This window comes from Sardina pilchardus, chromosome 9, assembly GCF_963854185.1.
Source record: "Sardina pilchardus chromosome 9, fSarPil1.1, whole genome shotgun sequence".
NCBI lineage: Eukaryota > Metazoa > Chordata > Actinopteri > Clupeiformes > Clupeidae > Sardina > Sardina pilchardus.
The window spans coordinates 27,968,292-27,989,476 of NC_085002.1; the positions used below are offsets into that span (position 1 = coordinate 27,968,292).

Consider the following 21,185-nt stretch of genomic DNA (forward strand, 5'->3'; position numbering starts at 1 on the left):
ATAACAGAGGAATCCCAAGGAATGGACACATGGGAGACCTCATGCAATACTAGCAATAGATTAAACACAAAATGTTCAGTTCCTGCTCTCAAAGATGGCACAAAACCATTTAGGATACTATACGACTCTCAGTCTAAATGGGACACCTGTATCCTGTCCATGCTGTGGTAATGCTTTGTTTATCAACACTTTTCACCTTCTTCAGATAGTCTCTTTTCAATTTTTCAGTAACATTTCACATTTTTCTACATAACGTCTATTCAGGATATGGATAAAAATATACATGAGTATACATGCACGCAACATGAGTGAGTTATAATCAACACACACAGACTTGAGTCAGGAATCTTTCATTTTTTTCCCAGACCCAGTGTGCTTTTGTGGGATTCCTGTAGATGACTGCAGTGCGTGCGTGTCCTTTTTAAGAAGCTGACAGGAGGCTATTTAGGGAGCCGCGAGCAAGAGCAAGAGCAAGAGCGTGAGCGCTGACTAGAGAGGCAACAGCAGCAGAAAGCTAGGGCTGTTATCTGTCGGGAATAGTTGCCATGCCTGAGCCTTTCCAGACCTCTTTGTGTCTGCCAACACTTTCTTTTTTGGTGACAGTGGTGCTGTGTGCGTGTGTGTGTGTGTGTGTGTGTGTGTGTGTGTGTGTGTGTGTGTGTGTGTGTGTGTGTGTGTGTGTGTGTGTGTGTGTGTGTGTGTGTGTTTATGTGTGTGTGCATGTGTGTGTTTGTGTGTGTGTGTGCATGTGTGTGTGTGTGTGCATGTGTGTGTGCGGCGCATGTGTGTGTGTGTGTGTGTGTGTGTGTGTGTGTGTGTGTGTGTGTGTGTGTGTGTGTGTGTATGGGGGGGTTGGAGGAAGGTTTATCCCCGTGTCAGTGCAGGAGGGCAGGCTGGCAGGAAGCATGGTGTAGACGTGAGGGACGAAGGCATCAGATGACCCGTGACATCAACTCCACTGAGCATAGCTGACCATCAACAGAAGATTTAGCAATCATAGCTCATTTGTGCCTCCTAAAATACAAACGCACTGACAAGCATGTGCAACACACAAACACACACACACACACACACACACACACACACACACACAGATAATTACACAAACACACACATAGAGAGAGAGAGAGGGAGAGATACTCTCTCTCACACACACACACACACGAAGAGAGAGAGAGATAGAGTGAGATAATCACACACACACACACACACACACAGAGAGAGAGAAAGATACTCACACACACACACACACACACACACACACACACACACACACACACACACACACCATACTGTGTCACATAAAGTCTATGCTATACAGGGAGGGTTCTTCAAGTGGTCCTTGGGGAGGATTAGGCTGGATGCTCCATCACTCACTCACTGTAAAGTCCATTGAGAACAATGAGAGCTGAAACCTGAGCTGTCTTAAAAGTGCATACTTACTGGAAGGAAACAAAAGGGCCAGTTTGGACATGGTCTCCGATGACTACCAGAACAAATGGTCTTATTTTTGTCTTTCAGGTTAAACAAGCACCAGCCAACATGCCTGAGCAAAGGTGAGCATGTTCAGTTTTATATAACAGCTGGAGTGTGTGTGTGTGTGTGTGTGTGTGTGTGTGTGTGTGTGTGTGTGTGTGTGTGTGTGTGTGTGTGTGTGTGTGTAGTGCCATGCATCTAAGCAGCTCTACAAAGTGTGCAAATGTGCAAAGATACAGTAATGACCAATGAAATACATTTATAGCTTGTAAAGACAGGTCAGTCATGACAGTGACCATACAGTCTACAGTCTGGGGCAGCTGTGGCCTACTGGTTAGGGCGTCGGGGTTGTAACTGGAGGGTTGCTGGTTCGATCCCCGACCAGTCCACGGCTGAAGTGCCCTTGAGCAAGGCACCTAACCCCTCACTGCTCCCCGAGCGCCGCTGGTTGGGCAGGCAGCTCACTGCTCTGGGTTAGTGTGTGATTCACCTCACTGTGTGTTCGCTGTGTGCTGTGTTCACTAATTCGGTTAAATTGGGTTAAATGCAGAGAACTGAATTTCCCTCACAGGATCAAAAAAGTATATATTCTATGTATTATATTCTGTTCTACAATACTACACATTAATCTACTGCAGTGTGCTCTAGTGCATTACTTTTGAGTAAAAAAATATAAAAACATAAAAACATTTCTGTGTCTAATTTCCAATTTCTGCTTTTCTCCTTGACAGACAAGAGGTGAGATTACTATCTTCCTTTTCATGATGGTCTAGAAATGTTTTTTTCTGCTAACAGTAACAACAATTATTTAAAACAGTGCTCAGTATCTGTATCTTTATGTCATGATATATCTAACAATCACAGGCCAGATTAAAATTTAAAAAGAAGAAATGAACTGCTGTGACAGTTTTTCACCTTTCCGCCTGTTCCATACAGAGAAAATCCAAAATCTCGGCTTCACGGAAGCTGATGCTCAAGGTGAGTTTCTGCCTATTGCTCTGAGCCTGTCAGCAGATTATCTATCTATGAATGAATGAAAATTTTATTGAACAACAATCAACAAGAAGTGTTCAAAACGTCAAAAGGATAAAACCCACAATAAAGCCCAAAGGCTTGTTTCTTTTGTGGTCCTGAAGATGGAAGTTGAGTCAAAACACATGGACTAAACATTGAGGACAAAGAAGAAAGGGCTCAACTAATGATATTTGTCAGGTGATCAATGTGTTAGATGATGGAGACAACCTCATTCGAATGAGTACCACAGTCAAGTTTGGTTAACATTTTGCCATTCAATAAATGCTACAAATGCGGGTACCTCTGTGTTTGTGCCTGCACAGAAGAGGTGACAGTGCTGTGCTACACATGCTCATCAACCCACCAAATCTTGCAATGACTTTTAAGTGTACCATGTCTCTGAGTATGATTGTGTGTGTGTGTGTGTGTGTGTGTGTGTGTGTGTGTGTGTGTGTGTTTGTATATAAACTTCCTCTGGTTATGGAGTGTACAGTACAATACTGTACCATCTTCTGGTGATGGAGTATAAAATGTACCATCTGTCCATGTGTGTGTATGTGAGTGTGCACTTTTGTATGTATACTTCTTCTATATGAGTGTAAAATGAACCATGTGTGTGTGTGTGTGTGTGTGTGTGTGTGTGTGTGTGTGTGTGTCAGAGCCTGATGGTGGCCAGGGCCAAGGAGGAGCTGGAGCAGGAGACAGTGGACAAGGAGGAGGAGAAGCAGCGCTACCTGGAGGAGAAGGCCCCTGCCCTGCAGACCGGCAGCCTGTCCATGGCACAGCTACAGGTATGCAATAGGATAGAATAGAATAGAATAGAATACAGTAGAACAGAACAGAACAGAACAGAACAGAACAGAACAGAACAGAACAGAACAGAACAGAACAGAACAGAACAGAACAGAACAGAACAGAACAGAAGAGCAGCCTGTATTTTACACAGCTCCGGGACTGTAGCTTAAATTTTTCAATTTCAATTCAATTTCACTTGTAGAGCGCCAAAACATTACATGTCTCATGTCACATTGAAAGAGAGCCCATGAGTAACAGGGGCGAGGAAAAACTCCCTATAATTGGATATACATACAGTATAAGAAGAAACCTCAGACAGACCCACGACTCAAGGGCCCAACCCATCTGCCTAGGATCAGTTATAGTACAGTAAGGTCATTTGTAGTATCAGAAAGTTCAAAAAGTCCAGTGTAGGGAATAAATTGTCCATAGGGATTATTAGTAATTTTCGGAAAGTAATGGGTCGCTAGGATGCGTGGGCCAGGAATCCAAGGCAAGGATTAAACACAACCGTACCACAAGTGACAGCTGACCCCCCCACCCTCATCACCTCCTCCCTGAATCTGAGAAAACTCGTCAGCAGCAGAACAGTAGAACAGCAGAACAGTAGAACATCAGAACAGCAGAACAGTGGAACTGTAGAACAGCAGAACAGCAGAACAGCAGAACAGTGGAACTGTAGAACAGCAGAACAGCAGAACAGCCGAACAGCCGAACAGCAGAACAGTAGAACAGCAGAACAGCAGAACAGCAGAACAGTAGAACAGTAGAACAGCAGAATAGCGGAACAGTAGAACAGCAGAACAGCAGAACAGCAGAACAGTAGAACAGTAGAACAGCAGGCTCACACAGTTCCAGGAGGGTGTGCATCATTCCTCCATCCCATCATAGTACATCCTAATGGTTAACCTTACAACCCTAATCACGGGCGGTGGGAGCGGAGTGGTTAAGGAGCTGAACTAGCGTGCAGTAGCCTGTAGGGCGGTGGTAGTGTAGTGGTTAAGGAGCTGGGCTAGCGTGCAGTAGCCTCAAAGTTGTCGGTTCAGGCACTTAACCTGCAGTTTTCTCCGGCGACAATGTAATCCCTTGTAATATAGTTGACAAATGTTACTTGTCACTTTGGACAAAAAGAAGTGTCTGCTAAATGTAAAGTAATGTACTCACTCAAGAATGGGCTGAGCCACACCTGTGCCACTCCTGTCTGATCAGTTGCAGTCATTATGGGAATGGACACATCTTTCGCACGCATCACCGATTAGCATTAAGCTTTGTATCTTTAGAAAAACAGTTATGTTTTTGATTGGTCGTGCATCATTCCCCCAATCATTCCCCGTGAATAGGACTTCCTGCTTTCAACGATGTAAAATGATGATTTTAACATCATTGAAAGCAGGAAGTCCAACATTGAAATCCGTATTTCTCCCATCTCAAGGCAAACTGAGGGAATGATGCACTACCATTCAAAAAACATGACTGGTTTTCTAAAGATACAAAGCTTAATTCTGATCGGTGAAGTGTCTCTTTAAACAGAGGACTGCATACAGTACAGTAGAGTCCTGAAGTCCTGAGTTTGGATGTCAATAGAGTGGAAAAACAAGATGAGAGAGCAGCACTGCTCATTGGGTGTCATGGTTCCCACGGTGGTCTCTGCCTCTATAGGACCTGTGCCGGGAGCTCCACGCCAAGGTCGACGTGGTGGACGAGGAGAGATACGACATCGAGGCCAAAGTCATGCACAACACCAGAGAGGTGTGGAGGGCCATGCAACACACACAAACACACACACACACACACACACACACACACACACACACACACACACACACACACACACACACACACACACACACACTCACTTTATTTTTAACACTGCTATATCTCTCGCCAACACATTGTTTCCTGGATGATATACTGTACAGCAACATTGCAGAAAAAATACATATATAATATAACACATGGATGTATTTAGGTAAGGACAACACAGTTTGTGTTGTTTCGAACATAGGTAGTGTTATTTTCAACACATATTGTGTAGCAAATAGCAAAAGCAATGTGTTGGAAACAACACAAACTGTGTTGTCTATACCTAAACACATCAATGTGCTATTTCCAGCACATCCATCTTGAGAGTGTGCCTGAAAGAGAATGTGTGTCTCTCTTCTGCTCTGTCGTGTGTGTGTGTGTGTGTCTGTCTGTCTGTCTGTCTGTCGCCCAGATTAAAGACCTGAACATCAAGGTGCTGGACCTGAGGGGCAAGTTCAAGCGGCCCACCCTGCGACGGGTGCGTGTGTCTGCGGACGCCATCTTGCGCTCCCTGCTGGGCTCCAAGCACAAGGTGTCCATGGACCTGCGCGCCAACCTCAAGTCGGTCAAGAAGGAGGACACAGAGAAGGTGTGCATCAGGGATCAGACCCTGGCCCTGGCAAACAAGACACATTCACTTTACCAACGGCATCGGTTGAAATCTGTTCAAATTGCTTTATAAGTGTGTGTGTGTGTGTGTGTGTGTGTGTGTGTGTGTGTGTGTGTGTGTGTGTGTGTGTGTGTGTGTGTGTGTTTGTGTGTGTGTTTGTGTGTGTGTGTGTGTCCTCAGGAAAAGACAGTGGAGGTGAGCGACTGGAGGAAGAATGTGGAAGCCATGTCAGGTATGGAGGGCCGTAAGAAGATGTTCGATGCCGCCAAAGGACCTGCACAGTGAACAGGTAGATGATACAGGACGGACACACACACACACACACACACACACACACACAGTCAGAAAGAGTGTGTGTGGAGTGGGACATACAGACATACATCTGTCCTGGAAGTATTTATTCCAAACAACTATATGTCTATGTTTGTTTTCATTTCAAACTAACAAATACAGAAAATACACTAACCTCATGTCTCAGTCTTGTCTAACGTTTAGACTCTTATCTCACAGGACAACAGAGTGGAGGACGAGGGGAAACAAGGACATTTACAACAATATGCCCCCATGACAAATGGCAAGGACATTTTACATTATGCCCCCATGACAAATGCCCCTGTGCCATGCCGTGTGTCAGATCAAACCTGTTGACTCTAATTACAGTGTACTGAATTATGCAGCAGAATTACAAATCCACCACTAGCCTCATTCTAGGACTCTGGGTTACTACCAGATGTTGTCAAATAATTAGTTAACTATGTAAAATTCCCACGATATAAAAGATGATTATATTTGTACTTATGGGACTGGAACCCCAGTTTGTTATGTTTGTTAAGGAATAAGGGATGTTATCAAAGGATTTTATGATGTTGTTTACTTGTGTATGAGTATACCCAATTTTGAAGTGACATTCTAATAAAGTCGTTCCAAAGATTCATTGTGTCAGATTGTTTAGTGAAATATATTTCAGCTTGTATGATTCGAAGTTAGATATTATGGGGAAAATAAGTCCGCTCAGGGCAAAGCAAGACCCCTCCATGTCTGGTTTACCCTGAATGGACTTATTTCCTGATAATTACCAGTGTTCTATAGCCTGGCTATTACCATACTAAGCTCAATCTTTTAAGATTGAATAATAGTCTGGGGAGTCTGCGCTGTATTTCTACTGCACAAGAGGCGTGATCAATGGACATACTGTAGTTCAAATGACTGTACGCTTTTGGATAGTCCTTGTATCAATCTCTGTTTTCCAACATGAGGCTACTGCATTTAAACAGTGTCTTCCAACAAAGACACAAAAAGACCTGTTGGAGAGGGATCCGGAATGTTGGTTACGTGGCAACCAAAACGCTGCCTATTGAAAATTGAATTATTTTTTGATGCGCAAAAACAGTCGACATATTTTAAACAATAATTGAGTGTTTTCATTATCTAGTTTGTGGTAGAATTGTTGTATAAAAGCAATATAGCACTCACTCTAGGGCCTAGGATGACCAAATTATTTTTGTAAGTGTCTCTATGGGACATGTCAACACATCCCATATCCACTCATTTGAGGTATGGTGCCACCTACTGTAGTTAATAATGAAAAGGCAAAAACAAGGCAATGTCATCACAAGTGTCTTTGATTGACAGGTTCTGCACAAAATTTTAACTGTAGGATTGTTATGACGCCCTCTGAGTTTTACACACACACACACACACACACACACACACACATACACATGCACACACACTCACACACACTCATGAACACGCACAGGCATGCACACACTCACGCACACACACACACAAACACACACACACACACACACACACACACACACACACACACACACACACACACGCACACTCACACACACTCATGAACACGCACAGGCATGCACACACTCACGCACACCCACCCCCCCACACACAGGCACACACACTCACAAGCGAACACACACACACAGAAGCACACACATATACAAAAATAAACACACACTATTCACACACTCATTAACATACACAAAAGTAGGACAGCGTTTCTTAACTGGTTTAAGAAACATGGTCACTCAGGACTCATTAACCATGGAAATGTGAGGGTTAAGCCAGTTTCCCCCCTTTTCCCATCCCATGACACTATTGACAAAATGTATGCTTTCAGAAGATCAGGGACAGTACTATGCACCATGACAACTGAAACTAGAATGCATTTCCCGGTGGGAAAGTGCGAAGTGTGCTTGCTCCGACTCGCCGCGACAGCGCTCCGGCAGGAGACGCGACCGCTCGCCCTCAGGTCAAAACGCTGAAGTTTGGCCAAGACGCGAAGCTGCTTCGAGTTTGGCGGCATTGCCCTCGATTGCCGAACCCTTACACTGACGTGATGGGTTGCCTAGGTTCATCAGTGGTATGTTTCAGAGCACCTCCAATGTAAAAATGTGGATGTCATTCTATACACGTAAAGAGATATGAGCCAAAATGCATTTTTGCTAATTGCGGCGTACCTTAGTATATATATATATATATATATATATGGATATACTGTATGGGCAATTCCATGCAAAACTGTCAAGTCCATAACCCCACACAGCATCAAACTATGATGTGGATGATGATTTTGTTAAAGTTTACCATTTCGCTCTTCTTGTTTGTACAACATATTAAATGACATTGTTAACATAATCATTTGCATTATATAAATCTTCATGGTCATTCATACATCTGAAGTAGGTTAATATATAGTTAAATATTGATATATGACAGGAATCGGGCAGTAAATGCTTTTGTTTGTGCCCTTTATTGTAAAAATGTGGAAAGATGACTACTGAACTTAAATGTACAGTATTTTATTGAGTGCTGTATTCACATAATGTATGATCACTGGTTATGCTCCAAATAAACCAATTCTACAGTAGTAAAGTAGTTTCTAGTAGCAAAATATAATATAGACATAAATGGATCTTCTGAAATGGCAGTATTTGATACATCATCATGGGTTGATACCCACCATGCCTTATGTCTTAGTAAATACCAATAATGTGAAATAAGAAGTGCAGTAGGTGGATTCCCACTTCCACATCAACAATAATGGTACAATTTCACAGGAAGCGAGAAGATGAGGCCCAATATCCCAATAGAAGTATAAACAGGTCAATGCAATGGGGTAAAAACCAGAGTACTGATGGCAATAGGCTCTCCATGTTTTCAAACAATGTCCCTAGTTCTGATAAACCGGTGAAGGTTGGTACACTTTTTGTGTGATTATTGTGAACTGGCAGTGTGCAGTGAGATCATGAGCAATGACTTTACATTATTCACAGTTACATGTTCACTTTGACCTATTCCTCGGGCATTAGGCTTCTTTCAACATGTCCTCTTCTGCAACTCATTACATTCCAGATCTCTTTGTAAACATAGCAATGCCAGTCCTTACACATATCAGTATGGCTTTAGGGCCCCCTGCAGTTTGCAACAGATTTAAAAGTGTGAAAGAACCAGCGAAGACAAAAAAAAAAAAAAAAATAATAATAATAATAGCAACAAATAATCCTTCATTTGTGTTCATACTGCAAATGCATGACCAGTTCCCCATTCTTAAGTGTGACATAATTTATGTTAGAATCTGATGCTTTTTCTCTGAATAATCTGAACATCTTTTGGTATGACATATGACATGTCATAACATATAAATAATCTCAGCATTATTTGGGTGTTGGTGTTAGATCTCTTCATATAACTCAGAGAGTGGAGACTTTATGACATTGGAACAGGGCTTTTTTTAGTTCAGAAGCTAGAAGCTTAGAGCTCAAGCCATAGCAGAAAGCAGGCCAGATTCCACCTGTTAGACCGAATCTCACAGCAGAAAGATGAAACCAATTTGTTTTTCAAACTCAATTCATCCAACTCAGGCCCTCTCTTCAGAGCATCTGAACAGGAACACTCCATTGTGGAGCATACACATAAGTTCCAGTCCGGTTGCCAGGGAAATGGTTGTGTTGTTCTTCTCTAGATGCTGCCGGCGAGCAGGGGGGAGTCTTCTCCTGGATTCAGAGGCTCGATGACACTGTAGTGCGTTGACTCATACAGGTGACTACTATGAAGCGTGGCCTCTGCTCTCAGGTTGATTTTCTATCACAATTCAATGTTATGCAGAAGTTAAGGAAAGTGAGGCTCTGATGCATACATTCGTTAATACATAAACTCAAGCAGATCATGGGTAAATACAGTCTTGCGAAATAGAGGGCAGGGGAAATGGGAATAAAGAAAAAGGGGAGGAAAGGTGGTGAATGAGGCTCTTACTTGGAAGTCCCTGATGTAGGTGAAGAAGAAGTAGACAAAGGAGAAGGCCAGAGAGCACTCAGAGATGGTGCTGATAAGATGAGCGGTGTAGCCCTGCCACACAAAAAACAAGCACAACATAGCTTCTTGAATATTCTTGAAATAATATTCAGACAGATTGTATCTAGGTCAAGGTGTGCCTTTGTTGTTTATTTTGTCCTATCTTTGTTTTTATTGACCACACATGTCAACCAGTCTTAAAATGGATATGAAACTGAGAAGGTTTTGCTGAAATTCCTCTATTTATGAAGGTGAAGAGTTTTGAGTCACACTCATCTTGCAAACTTGTCACACTTAAACCTTACCGTTTCTCCTGGGATCCAGTGTAGCTTCTTTGACAAGTCCATCCCAGGCAATTTGCTGTACATGATCATGGATGACACAAACACTGAAGAAGCACCAGGTTAAGGAGCACTCTGCTATAGCAGACAGATTACATACATTACAGAGAGAACCACTCAAACTCCATGTGGGACTGAAAAATGCAGAGAGACCGCAGAGGTTGGAGCAAATTTAGAATCCAGCAGATGAGGAAGTGAAAAAGTGAAACAGTAACATACAAACATGGATTTTAATGACGGAATACAGCCTCTGCATTCACACTTCAAAAGGTATGTGAAAGATTGTCCTTTGCCACTAACCTTACCCTGGACACCTGGCATTGTCCAATGTTGCATGCAATTGTCAATATTTTAGCATCTACACTCATTTATCATGTGAATTCTGTTGTAGAGTAACTAGCAACCAATTAGATCTAATCTGATCAGACAGGTAGACAGATGAATAAATAGGTAAGATAGACAGATAGAAAGATAATTCTCCTCATTGGATGTTTAAGGGTTAAAAGTTAAAGGAAGGATACTGCTGATGATGCTGACGTGTCTCCTGATTGCGATACTGAGGCGAACCCAGAACATGCTTTTGCTGTGAACATGCGGCTGCATCCAATAGGACACGCCGGTCTGCACCAAGATGTACAGCGCTCCAACACCAAAGGTCATCACCGCCCCAACAATGTGTATGGAGAAGGGGGTTGTTTTCTGTAAAGAAACAGACCATGAGAATGCAGAAGTGAGGGAAAACAACAGTCCCAAGTCACATGAATCTGTGAATGTTGTCCTACCTGAAAGTTCCCCACGACACACATGCCCAGGGAGTTGGTCCAGCCAAGAATGATACCCAGCAGGTTCAGCTGATGGACTCTGGTCTCTCCCTGGTCCGTTAGTGCCTGGACCTGTTTATACTTCGATACCCATAGTGTATCAAACCATGACTCACAGTGTGAGAGATCTGAGAAAGATTAGCCTTTTGAGTCATAAATATTCACCATATAACCTTCTAAAAGGAGACCATACAGACTTTTGTTGGCCAGGAGATTTTATTTATATAGTTATACAATGTCCGTAAGTTTATACTTGATTGGAATGTATTAGCAGCCACAACAAAAACAAAAAATACCATTCAGTCATGTAACTGTACCTGACATGTCCAAACATGACATTTAAACAAACTTTATGGACATATATTACCATACAGAGAGAGAGAGAGAGAGAGAGAAAGAGAAAGACACACAAGCTACTTTACCAAGGAATGCAGAGATGTTGAGCATTATCCCAAACACACATCTTTCAGGAGCTTCAGACGCATGTATCATTTCTGAGGTAACATAATGATAAAATTACAAATAAACATAATTTTTCTGAAAAACCTCACTCATTGTACTTAAAAAAATAAACATCTTTGTACACAGGAATGCCAGTTTGCCATCAAATATCTACAAGCACCTTTCTGCCTCTGAAATTCAGCAACCAGAAGGTCATTCAGTTTCCACATGAAACATTTGCATGGATTTGACTATATTAGCCTACTACATCAGTCATTGTATGGGATCAATGACATTATCAACACTGGTCATCATTGTTACCACAACACATGACACATTAACTAAGCAAATATATGTTCAGTCCTCTTACCTTATATATGGCACAAGGGGGTCAACATGCTTTAGCAACACAGCACTGATGTAGGCGAAGGCAAACGTGGCAGCAGTCCAAATCACTAGAGCCACGGGTAATATGCACATGCCCTGCTGGAACCACCACATTGCTGGGTATTGGTGCGGCTGTAACCTGCTGAAAGACTGTAAGAGAGGGAGAATATTGAACTACGACACATGAGGTTATATGGGTTTAGGAATAGGAATTGTAGACAGTGCTATGTGTAGTTCTAGCATCGGACAGAGTTCCTGTTTCTCAAGAAAGTGAAACTCAGCGGATTGAGTTGCAGAGATTGGTTCCAAGGAATACGAGTGATTGTACAGAAACATGCATGGCAAAATGTTCCAAAATCAGTTTATTTACTGCTATACAATAAGTGGGCCCAACTTCACAGTTTAAGTCTCCACACACATACACACTCTAGACATAAGCTTGACTACTGAGTGAAAAAAACGTAGCTCCGACTTTCCTCAGCTGTAAGGGAATTCTGGGAGTTCTGGAAAAGTGGACACTATTATTTTTACCTAATTATTATTACTATTATTATTGGGGAGGTTATAGGTTTGCACTGATTCAGGTAGGGTAGTGGCACTATACTGGATGGTGTAATGGTTAGAATATAGGACGGAGAATGCATACAATGATTTCAAATGACCAAAACTTACGTGTCTGTGGTTACCCTCAGGTCAGGTTCACCATAATGCTCTATTATATGAATATGGCTGAATAAGCTACATTCACCGTGGGGAGAGATAGTTAGGAGAACAGATATGGGGAGAGTTTGGCAGAGGTGGATAGGTGGCATTAACAATTTGGGAAACTCATGCCAATTGAAATGATTGTCATATAGAAATTTAAGTAATTTAGGATAAAAAATGCCAATTGGAATTTAGTTATGTGTATGGAAATGAACAGTGATACAGCTACCAATTTGATATGTTTGAAAATAAAAAATCCAAATGAACACCAATAACAACATAAACTTTAACAGTCCTCAACTGAATTAGCCAATAGGCTAGTGTGAGGCATTAATCCCATATCACCCTTATGGGAATAAGGCTCTCAGACACTCAGCTAAATCATTTAAAAAAATGTCATTGCCCAAAGGGGACAAATGAACCTGGTCCCTAAGAAACAGCTCAGGACTGTTAAAGCGTATGTCGCGGTGGTGAACCACAGTAACCATAGTAGCCATCTCACTGTTCACCCATCTACGAGAATGCTCAATTCCCCTCGGGCGTGCAGAATTCCAGTAGCGTCTCTGGGTGATGGCCGAATAAATAATCTTCATGTTTGGGAAACGCCGTTGAAGATTCTGCATGTCCTGCTTCATCACTGCGACAAGATGTATGCTTCTAATTTTGCCCAAATCATTCCCGCCGCAGTGAAGAAGCAGGACATCCGGGGGAGATTTTGTTCGAACCAAATTATTAAAGCGGGGGACAATAGAGTGCCACCTCAATCCACCCCAGCCAAACCACTCTACCTGGGCATTGGCACCAAGGTTGCTGCCCAATGTTCTCCTTGCTGCCTCCTCCCCACGGCGAATGTAGCTACTGCCAATTATCCAGACTTTTGGCATATCTAAAAAGATAAATCAGGATTAGTTAATCATAAAAGCAATGCAGTGTCATGCAACTTTACAATCATAATGGATCAAAAGAGAAAACATGTCCTTACATGGACATGACAACAATTTTAAATGAATAAATTAAATTCAACTTCATATGTAATCGAAGACACTTTAGATTTCTTTAAGTTCAGTGTAGACTCATTCAATTAATAACCTAATACTAAAAGTGATATCTTAGGTGCATTCAAATAGCTACAAGTGTTCATTAAAATGCAGCATTATTTTGCCCGGGTAATTGTGTCCTAACAAGGTGTAGGCAGATAGCTAACTTTTTGAATATTGATAGAAGCTTTAGTACATAGAAATGCTATTCCAGACAGTCATTTATTGATTCTATTACTTTGTATTTATTTATTTTTTTGTAAAACTAAAGACATTTAAGTATACAATTACTTGTATGAAATTGCTGTCTATTAACACATAGCTTATTTTCCACACATAGAACCAGGACTAACATTAATTAAGAAAACATGCAGAAATTGGATTCCAGGCTAGTCAGTTAGGCTATACAATTGGTAATATGAAAACGTTAATAACATAAACATTGGACACTTAATATCATCTTTTCTGTCAAATAAATACTTGTGTACGTATTGCATTCTTATATCAGAAACATTTAAAAAAAAAAATTTACAGATATCTTTCCAATGCTCCGAATGTAAAGAACAATTTATTTGCCGTCAACTCCTTATCTCCCGTTTCTAAAATATATTACGCTATTCATTTATGCCACTAGGTGTTTTCCTTACCCTTCTAACAACATTGGTTGAATAGCCAAAAAATAACAAGTCAGAACAAGCATGTCTACAAATAATAACGTCCCTGCCAACATTTGATTTTGTTGAAGGTTACACTTACTTTGCAGTCGGTGTTGATTCATAATCTGAAAGAGATAAATGAAATTAAATAATGATACAAATTATATTTTCATTATTGAATATATTCAAATTGACTTCTCAACACTGCAAAACTAGCACATGCTATCATAAGCTCCCAAAATTCTGATGTGTTAAGAGTTAACCGTTAAACGTAAAGAATGTTCTTAATGTTATGTTTAGTCTACTATTCACATATGTTGTTGTTATATTCAGTCTTTTTTTGGTAACCTTATGCAAACAAACTGTTTTGTTTTACAACGTGAAACGTTTAGGCTAAATAATCAAGCTAGCATTTTACTAACAGCCTACTTGAATGTAGCCTACCGTGGTGTTCGAGGAACACCGTGGCTAGCTTCTAATGGATAGTTCTATCTGAAGTTGTTAACACATCTACTACCTTTCAATATGAGTATAACAACATTACAATAACAAATATGAGGGATTATTATCCAATATTTCAGTAAACACCATTACAATACAAAAGCATGACCATTAATCTAATTTACCGTAGTCTAAGATCAGTTAGCAACTGGCGCACAGTCAGAAGGAGGTTTCAGCGAAAACGAAAGTAGAGAGAGGTGGCCATCTGTTTAGGTTTCTAGAGATTTAAAATAATAATAATAATAATAACAATAATAATAAATATGTTTATTTTTACATTTCAACAGGACAATTTAATAATATGAATAATATTGAAGTAATTTAATAAATTTGTAAAATAGATTGTTCATCCACCATCGGAAATTGAACTACGTAATGTCCTTCTATCCTTAACAAGAACGTGTGACTACACCGAAATCAGTCTTTTCATCGGAGCGAACAGGAGAAGTAAGTAGGCCACTCAGAGTTTTAGCATTGATACTGTATAATGGACCAAATCCAAGTTAAGATTATTATTTAGACGGTTAAATGTTGTTTGCTGTAAGTGAAAAGTCTGTAAGATGTAGCCTATGCAATAGATAGGAAGAACTAGGTAGAAGTGAGGAGATCATGACTCGTAAAAAATGATGTTTGTTTGTTGACCGAGTTTAACATTTTAAATCGCTTACGTTACAAAAACATGTTCAAATATTTGCATGTGTCATTTATTTATATCTGTTATGTTACATTTAATTGACATACAATGGCCTTTTTTAGCAGATTTTATTGGGCTAATTTTTAGGAAGGTGATATTTAAATTCCAATTTCAGATCATGGCAATGCAGTCACCCACAAAGCTCCCGAAAACAGGCGATGTCCAGCTGGACAAATTGCGAGACCAGCTGGAATTGCTGGTGGTAAGTTATATTTTATCATGTATCAATATTGTATTACAAATAGATTTATATAATCTAACTTTAGGTTGCCTCTGCCTTTTAACAGTATCGTTGCCAAGACCCGGCAGTTGATCGGAAGCAGGTCGCGGCAGACATGACCGCAATCGGATCCGCAGTTATGCAAAGTTTACAGACACAGAAAAAAAAAATAAGTGGGCTGACCCAAAATGTCAGCCTACTTCGAAATGAGCTTAAAATAAAAAATTCCACCATACAGAAGCTCACAAGAGATGTGGAGGCTATGAAGGAGGCCGAGGCAGCTGCCGCTGCCTTTGCTATGGATCGTAAGTAGGCCTAGTCTATTTCATTGAAAATACTTTAAGGTCACTCTATATCAAAACATAACAATTGATGTATTCGGTGCATCTTTGAAACATTTATAGTTAAGTAATCTTCAGGTCGGGCTTGGGGGGGATGGGGGCCTTCAAGGAAAAACGTTTGGGTAAAACTGGTTTAGGTTACACTTGCTTTGATTACATAGGGGAGAACTGGGACAATTGTAACAGCGGTACAAATGTAACAGTGTTTATTTCTCAAGATATGGTGTAGCTACAGGAACGCAAATAGACTCATATCAAGTAATTATCTACAATCGTATAGCCATCCAAATATGAATGGTCTACTGTACATACAACCAGAGATATTAAGCAAAAAAGAGCCAAATTCAAGCATCGCGATTTTTATTTTATTTTAAACCGCAGCTGTTTGTTTAAGTTTGCGTCGCGAAATTTTAATGTGTAGACTTCAATCAAATGCCATTCATATCGCCAGTCCCTCTGTTTCAAGTTAACATGAGAGCCATTTGATTTATATAGTCATAGCAAATGCAATTAAATGAAAATAAAAACATGACCTGTGCGGCTTAGTTGTAACACCCGTCTCTATGGCAAAATGAACTGATTTTATCGCGCATGCGTGAGCAGTTATCATTGCGAGTTATGGATTATGATTTTGTGCCGCGATCACCCTCAATTAAAGTTAACACAGCAACTTCAAATATCAGTGTTGGACCAAATGCTTCAGACATGTAAGAGATAAGCAGTTTATCAACTATATTAACAGGTTTTATCAAGTCGATATGACCAAAATAAGCATATTTAAAGGTTGTTCTGAGCTAGCATAACATCGTATCATACGGTCTCCAATGGCTAATCACTCATACAATAAATTAGCTTTAACAGTCATACATTTTGACTTTTTTTGTTGATTATATATGAAAACAGATGTTCTTTGTTTAAGCCAGCAGTGTTTTGTGTTAAAATATGTTATAGGATTCACGATTTTAGCACTGTTACAACCATGACGCTATACCGTTACAACTGTGCCGCACTTTTTATGGCTGCGTCTAGGTTGTAACAAAGGTACATGACACTGTTCAGTTAAATTATAAACAAACTATAAAATATTTTTTCAATTCTGTTTCAACTTTCATGGAGTATAGATGTATGACTCTGTGCTGGTCAAGTTTCACAGCTCTCAAGTCTATCGTCTTTGTGTAAAGCTAGTTTGAACTGAGACAGTAAAAAAGTGTTACGATTGTGCCGGTTCTCCCCTACCTACCTTCTAATAGTTAAGACGACTTGTGTTTTTTATGTTAAAATCTTAGAAGTGGATATGTCGGATGCGGTAGGCGCAAGCGGGCAGACAGAGGATGCCACTGCCTTTGCTGCAGACGGTATGTAGTTCACTTCATTGAAAATACTTTAAGGTCATTCTATATGAAAACATAACAATTGATGTATTCAGTGCATCTTTCCAAACTATTGTAATATTACCTTATTCATGTATCAGTTATATAGTGAAGGTTACACCTGCTTTTATTACACCTACCCTCTAATATGAGTTCACTGACTTGTTCTTTTTTTCTGCAACATTATAGAACAAGAGGATCAGATTTAGTTTTCTATATTTTTTTTTGGTTTTGTTTGAAATGTTGTTATATTTGTTTTATGTATTATGTTGTCTTTAATTATTTAATTATGTTTTTATATTTTAATTTAACAATTGTGTTCATTTTTGTATTTACTTGTAAATAAATATGTTTTGTTATTTCAATATTGTGTGGGATTCCAAATGATTGAAGATATTTGAGGTGAAATCCAACAATTTGTCCAGATCTTCATTTCTGAAGTTCACCATGCATTGCAGTTATGGAAAAACCTTCAAAAACATTAGCTCACACTCTGACTTCAGTAAACATAGCAAAGCAAAAATAATAAGAATGTAAAACAATAGCTTTAGATTACGACAAACATTAGTGATGTACTATATAATCTGTACTTTCATGGTATTATCTTTTAAAAAGTAATTCAAAATCAACAGACAACACATCATTGCTAATTCAAATAACGTATGTAATGGAAACAATAGATAACAAAAACTTGTAATGGCTTAGTGTTCATGATGGCACATATTAAACTTCACATATAAAACTTTATATAACTGTATTAAACTAAAAGAGATGTAGATTACGTTGACTATGATCTCATCACAATATAATTGACTCATTTATTATTAGGACATACAGTAATTATTTTTAGACATAGGTCTAGTGTAATCTCACCTACATTTTCATACACTAAAATGAAGTGATACGACTAACAGTTGGATGTTATCACATGGTGAAAAATACATGCCATAATATCATGTTAATACTTCATTATGAAATTGGCAACAGTTTCTTCACATCAGAGTAATATTGTAGCATATGACTGAGGTGTCTATCAGCTCATGATAGTAGGCTAAGATCATTAAAAATGCCATTTCACAAATACAGTTCAACTTTGGTAAGTTAGGCTCATGCTAGGATGACAATGATGGCGGGGGGATCTAACGCCATAACTAATAACATTATTAAACCATACCAACCACCTGAAAACTGTATTAACATATCTAACCTTTGATACATTCTGGTCTGAACACCTTATAGGAATATAGAAAGTTCCATAATACATATCTGTAAAGTTTCATGTTCATGTTTAATGTTTGAAGACATCAGCAGACGAAAGGCAAGCAAGCAAGTGACGTTTGTTTTGATCATAGAGCGCCAAAGCATTATACGTCTCCTGGCGCTTTAAAGAGTGTTAAACATTCAAAGAGAGCCCATGATTAACAGGGGCAATGAAAAACTCCCTAGAATTGGAGATACATATAGGAAGAAACCTTGTACAGATCCACGACTCTAGGGCCCAACCCATCTGCCTAGGTTCAGTTACAGTAGAGTAAAGTCATTTGTAGTATCAGAAAGTTCAAATAGTACAGTGTAGGGAATAAATTGTCGGAAAGTAATGGGTCGCTAGGATGCGTGGGCCAGGAATCCAGGCAGGGAAGCACAGCAGGCGATGGTAGGGCAGTCATAGGGAAGGGATTTCAGGTGTGATGAGGGCCAGGCACAAAGATGGATGATGACTGGCAATGGTTCGCCTCACAGGTGAAGTATAGGGGAAAGGGAAGAGAAATAAAGTGGGTTAGTATTACTATAAGTCATAATGGTTAGTATTAATAAGCATATCAATGGTGATGTAAAATATTATACTATACAGGGAAAAGGCAGGGGGAGAGGAAGTAGAGGGAGTTGAATGACAGGATAGGGAGAGAAGGAAAGAGGGAGAGGGGAGAAGAGGAGTTGTACGGCGTGACACATGAAAAGTCCATGACAGCGCTATGCTAAAGCAGCATAACTAAGGCATGGTGGAGGGTAGTCAGCACCAGCACAGGTGTGGTCAGTACCCACCATGGGACGCATGACTGGGGAACCAGTCACACAAGCCCTCAGCAGAGGAGGTCCGTTCCAATAAGACCCTAAGGTGGTTGAAGTTCCACACTGCACCTTACCTAACTATGGGAAGCAGTAAAGTGGTATGTTTTAAGACGCAGTATGACTTTCAGCATGATATTACTTCTGTTGATGTTCTAGGGAAACACCAATATCTTATAAAATGCTATGGTCATATTGAAATATCTCAATTTACTTTAGTTGTACACTTTTGCTTTTGCATGCCTACTGAAGGTGTACAATGTGAGCCAAAACTGAGATGCTACAAATGTTCATAGTGCTCTTTAAGGCATGTATATATTGATACATTGAAAACAAGTCAAGCTGAGTACATATCTTGAAATTAATCATTAATGGGAACAAATTTAATGGTGAAAAGTTTTTTAAAGAAAATCTGTAGAAAGACAGATTTAGCAGAGATGCATAGCATAAAACAAGCTTCAATTTGGTGTTAGTATGGTATGCTACTTATCTGTGAAGGTGTTGGTTTCCGGTGCTGTTGTGGTGTTGTGGGTTAACTCAGCAACATGCAGCTTGTGAATAAGAGGCAAAGGTAATACATGCATACACACAAACAATATATGGCCAATTCCATGTAAACTGCCATGTCCATAATATGCAATGGTATTTATATAATGCAAATGGTTGTTAACAATGTCATTGAATATGTTGTACAAAAAAGAAGAGCGAATGGTAAACTTTGAAGAAATCATCATCCACATCATAGTTTGATTCCGGTGGGGTTATGGACTTGACAGTTTTGCATGGAATTGCCTATACAGTACGCGCGCGCGCGCGCGCGCGCGCACACACACACACACACACACACACACACACACACACACACACACACACACACACACACACACACACACACACACACACACACACACACACACACACACACACACACACACACACACACACACACACACACACACACACACACACACACACACGTTAGATTTGACACATTGTTTTTTTTTTCTTTCTTTTTTTTCCCACCACCACCCCCCCGTCTTCGGAGGACAACTTTATTTTTATTCACATCAAGGTTTAACAAAAAAAGAGAATGGTTGAAGGATCCCAGTGCACAAGATACAAGACAAAACAAAACAAAAAAAAAGTATATTTTTTTCAGACATTAAAGAGTGACAAGGTGTAGCGTAGAGATAGGGAGGTACACAGACAGACAGACAGATAGACAGAGACAGGTACACAGACAAACAAATGGAGACAGACAGAGACAGGCACACAAATAGTGACTGGTAAACAGACAGACTGTCAGAAAGACAAGACAAGACAGACAGGACAGAGAGAGACAGGTACACAAACAGAGACAGATAAACAGACAGACAGATATACAGAAAAGACAAGACAGACATACAGACAGACCGAGAGAGAGACAGCTAGTCAGAGTTATGAGTGTGGGGTTGATATGTCTGTGAGTGTTTAACTGATAGGTGTTGTTGAGGGGGAAAGTAGAGATAGTTGCAGGGGGTGATGGGAATGTATGTGGCTTACAGTAATTGCTGAATTTGTAGAAAGGTTATGAGGGGATTCCAGGTTTC

General features: G+C 40.0%; 2 protein-coding genes across 2 annotated transcripts; one reads left to right on the forward strand and one right to left on the reverse strand.

The window, feature by feature from the left end:
- The first annotated feature begins 2,397 nt into the window (after window positions 1–2,397).
- LOC134091856 (troponin I, slow skeletal muscle-like) lies at window positions 2,398–6,630 on the forward strand. Its single transcript, XM_062544551.1, has 6 exons — window positions 2,398–2,454; window positions 3,150–3,281; window positions 4,945–5,034; window positions 5,501–5,677; window positions 5,879–5,987; window positions 6,209–6,630. Exons 1-5 carry the CDS (start codon window positions 2,446–2,448, stop codon window positions 5,981–5,983), a joined length of 513 nt encoding a protein of 170 aa, XP_062400535.1. The 5' UTR covers window positions 2,398–2,445; the 3' UTR covers window positions 5,984–5,987; window positions 6,209–6,630.
- A 1,906-nt stretch (window positions 6,631–8,536) lies between these two features.
- LOC134092686 (DNA damage-regulated autophagy modulator protein 2-like) lies at window positions 8,537–11,501 on the reverse strand. Its single transcript, XM_062545713.1, has 6 exons — window positions 11,495–11,501; window positions 11,139–11,305; window positions 10,878–11,055; window positions 10,321–10,403; window positions 9,977–10,069; window positions 8,537–9,805 (listed from the first exon to the last, which is right to left on the reverse strand). Exons 1-6 carry the CDS (start codon window positions 11,499–11,501, stop codon window positions 9,683–9,685), a joined length of 651 nt encoding a protein of 216 aa, XP_062401697.1. The 3' UTR covers window positions 8,537–9,682.
- Window positions 11,502–21,185: the final 9,684 nt, after the last annotated feature.

Coding starts and splice junctions, on each gene's coding strand:
- LOC134092686 (XM_062545713.1), bottom strand. Junction 11,056..11,138: donor GTGTCGTGGGGAACTTTCAG/GTAGGACAACAT, acceptor GTTTCTTTACAG/AAAACAACCCCCTTCTCCAT. Junction 10,070..10,320: donor ACTGGATCCCAGGAGAAACG/GTAAGGTTTAAG, acceptor TTTGTGTGGCAG/GGCTACACCGCTCATCTTAT.
- LOC134091856 (XM_062544551.1), top strand. Junction 3,282..4,944: donor TGTCCATGGCACAGCTACAG/GTATGCAATAGG, acceptor CTGCCTCTATAG/GACCTGTGCCGGGAGCTCCA. Junction 5,035..5,500: donor TCATGCACAACACCAGAGAG/GTGTGGAGGGCC, acceptor TCTGTCGCCCAG/ATTAAAGACCTGAACATCAA.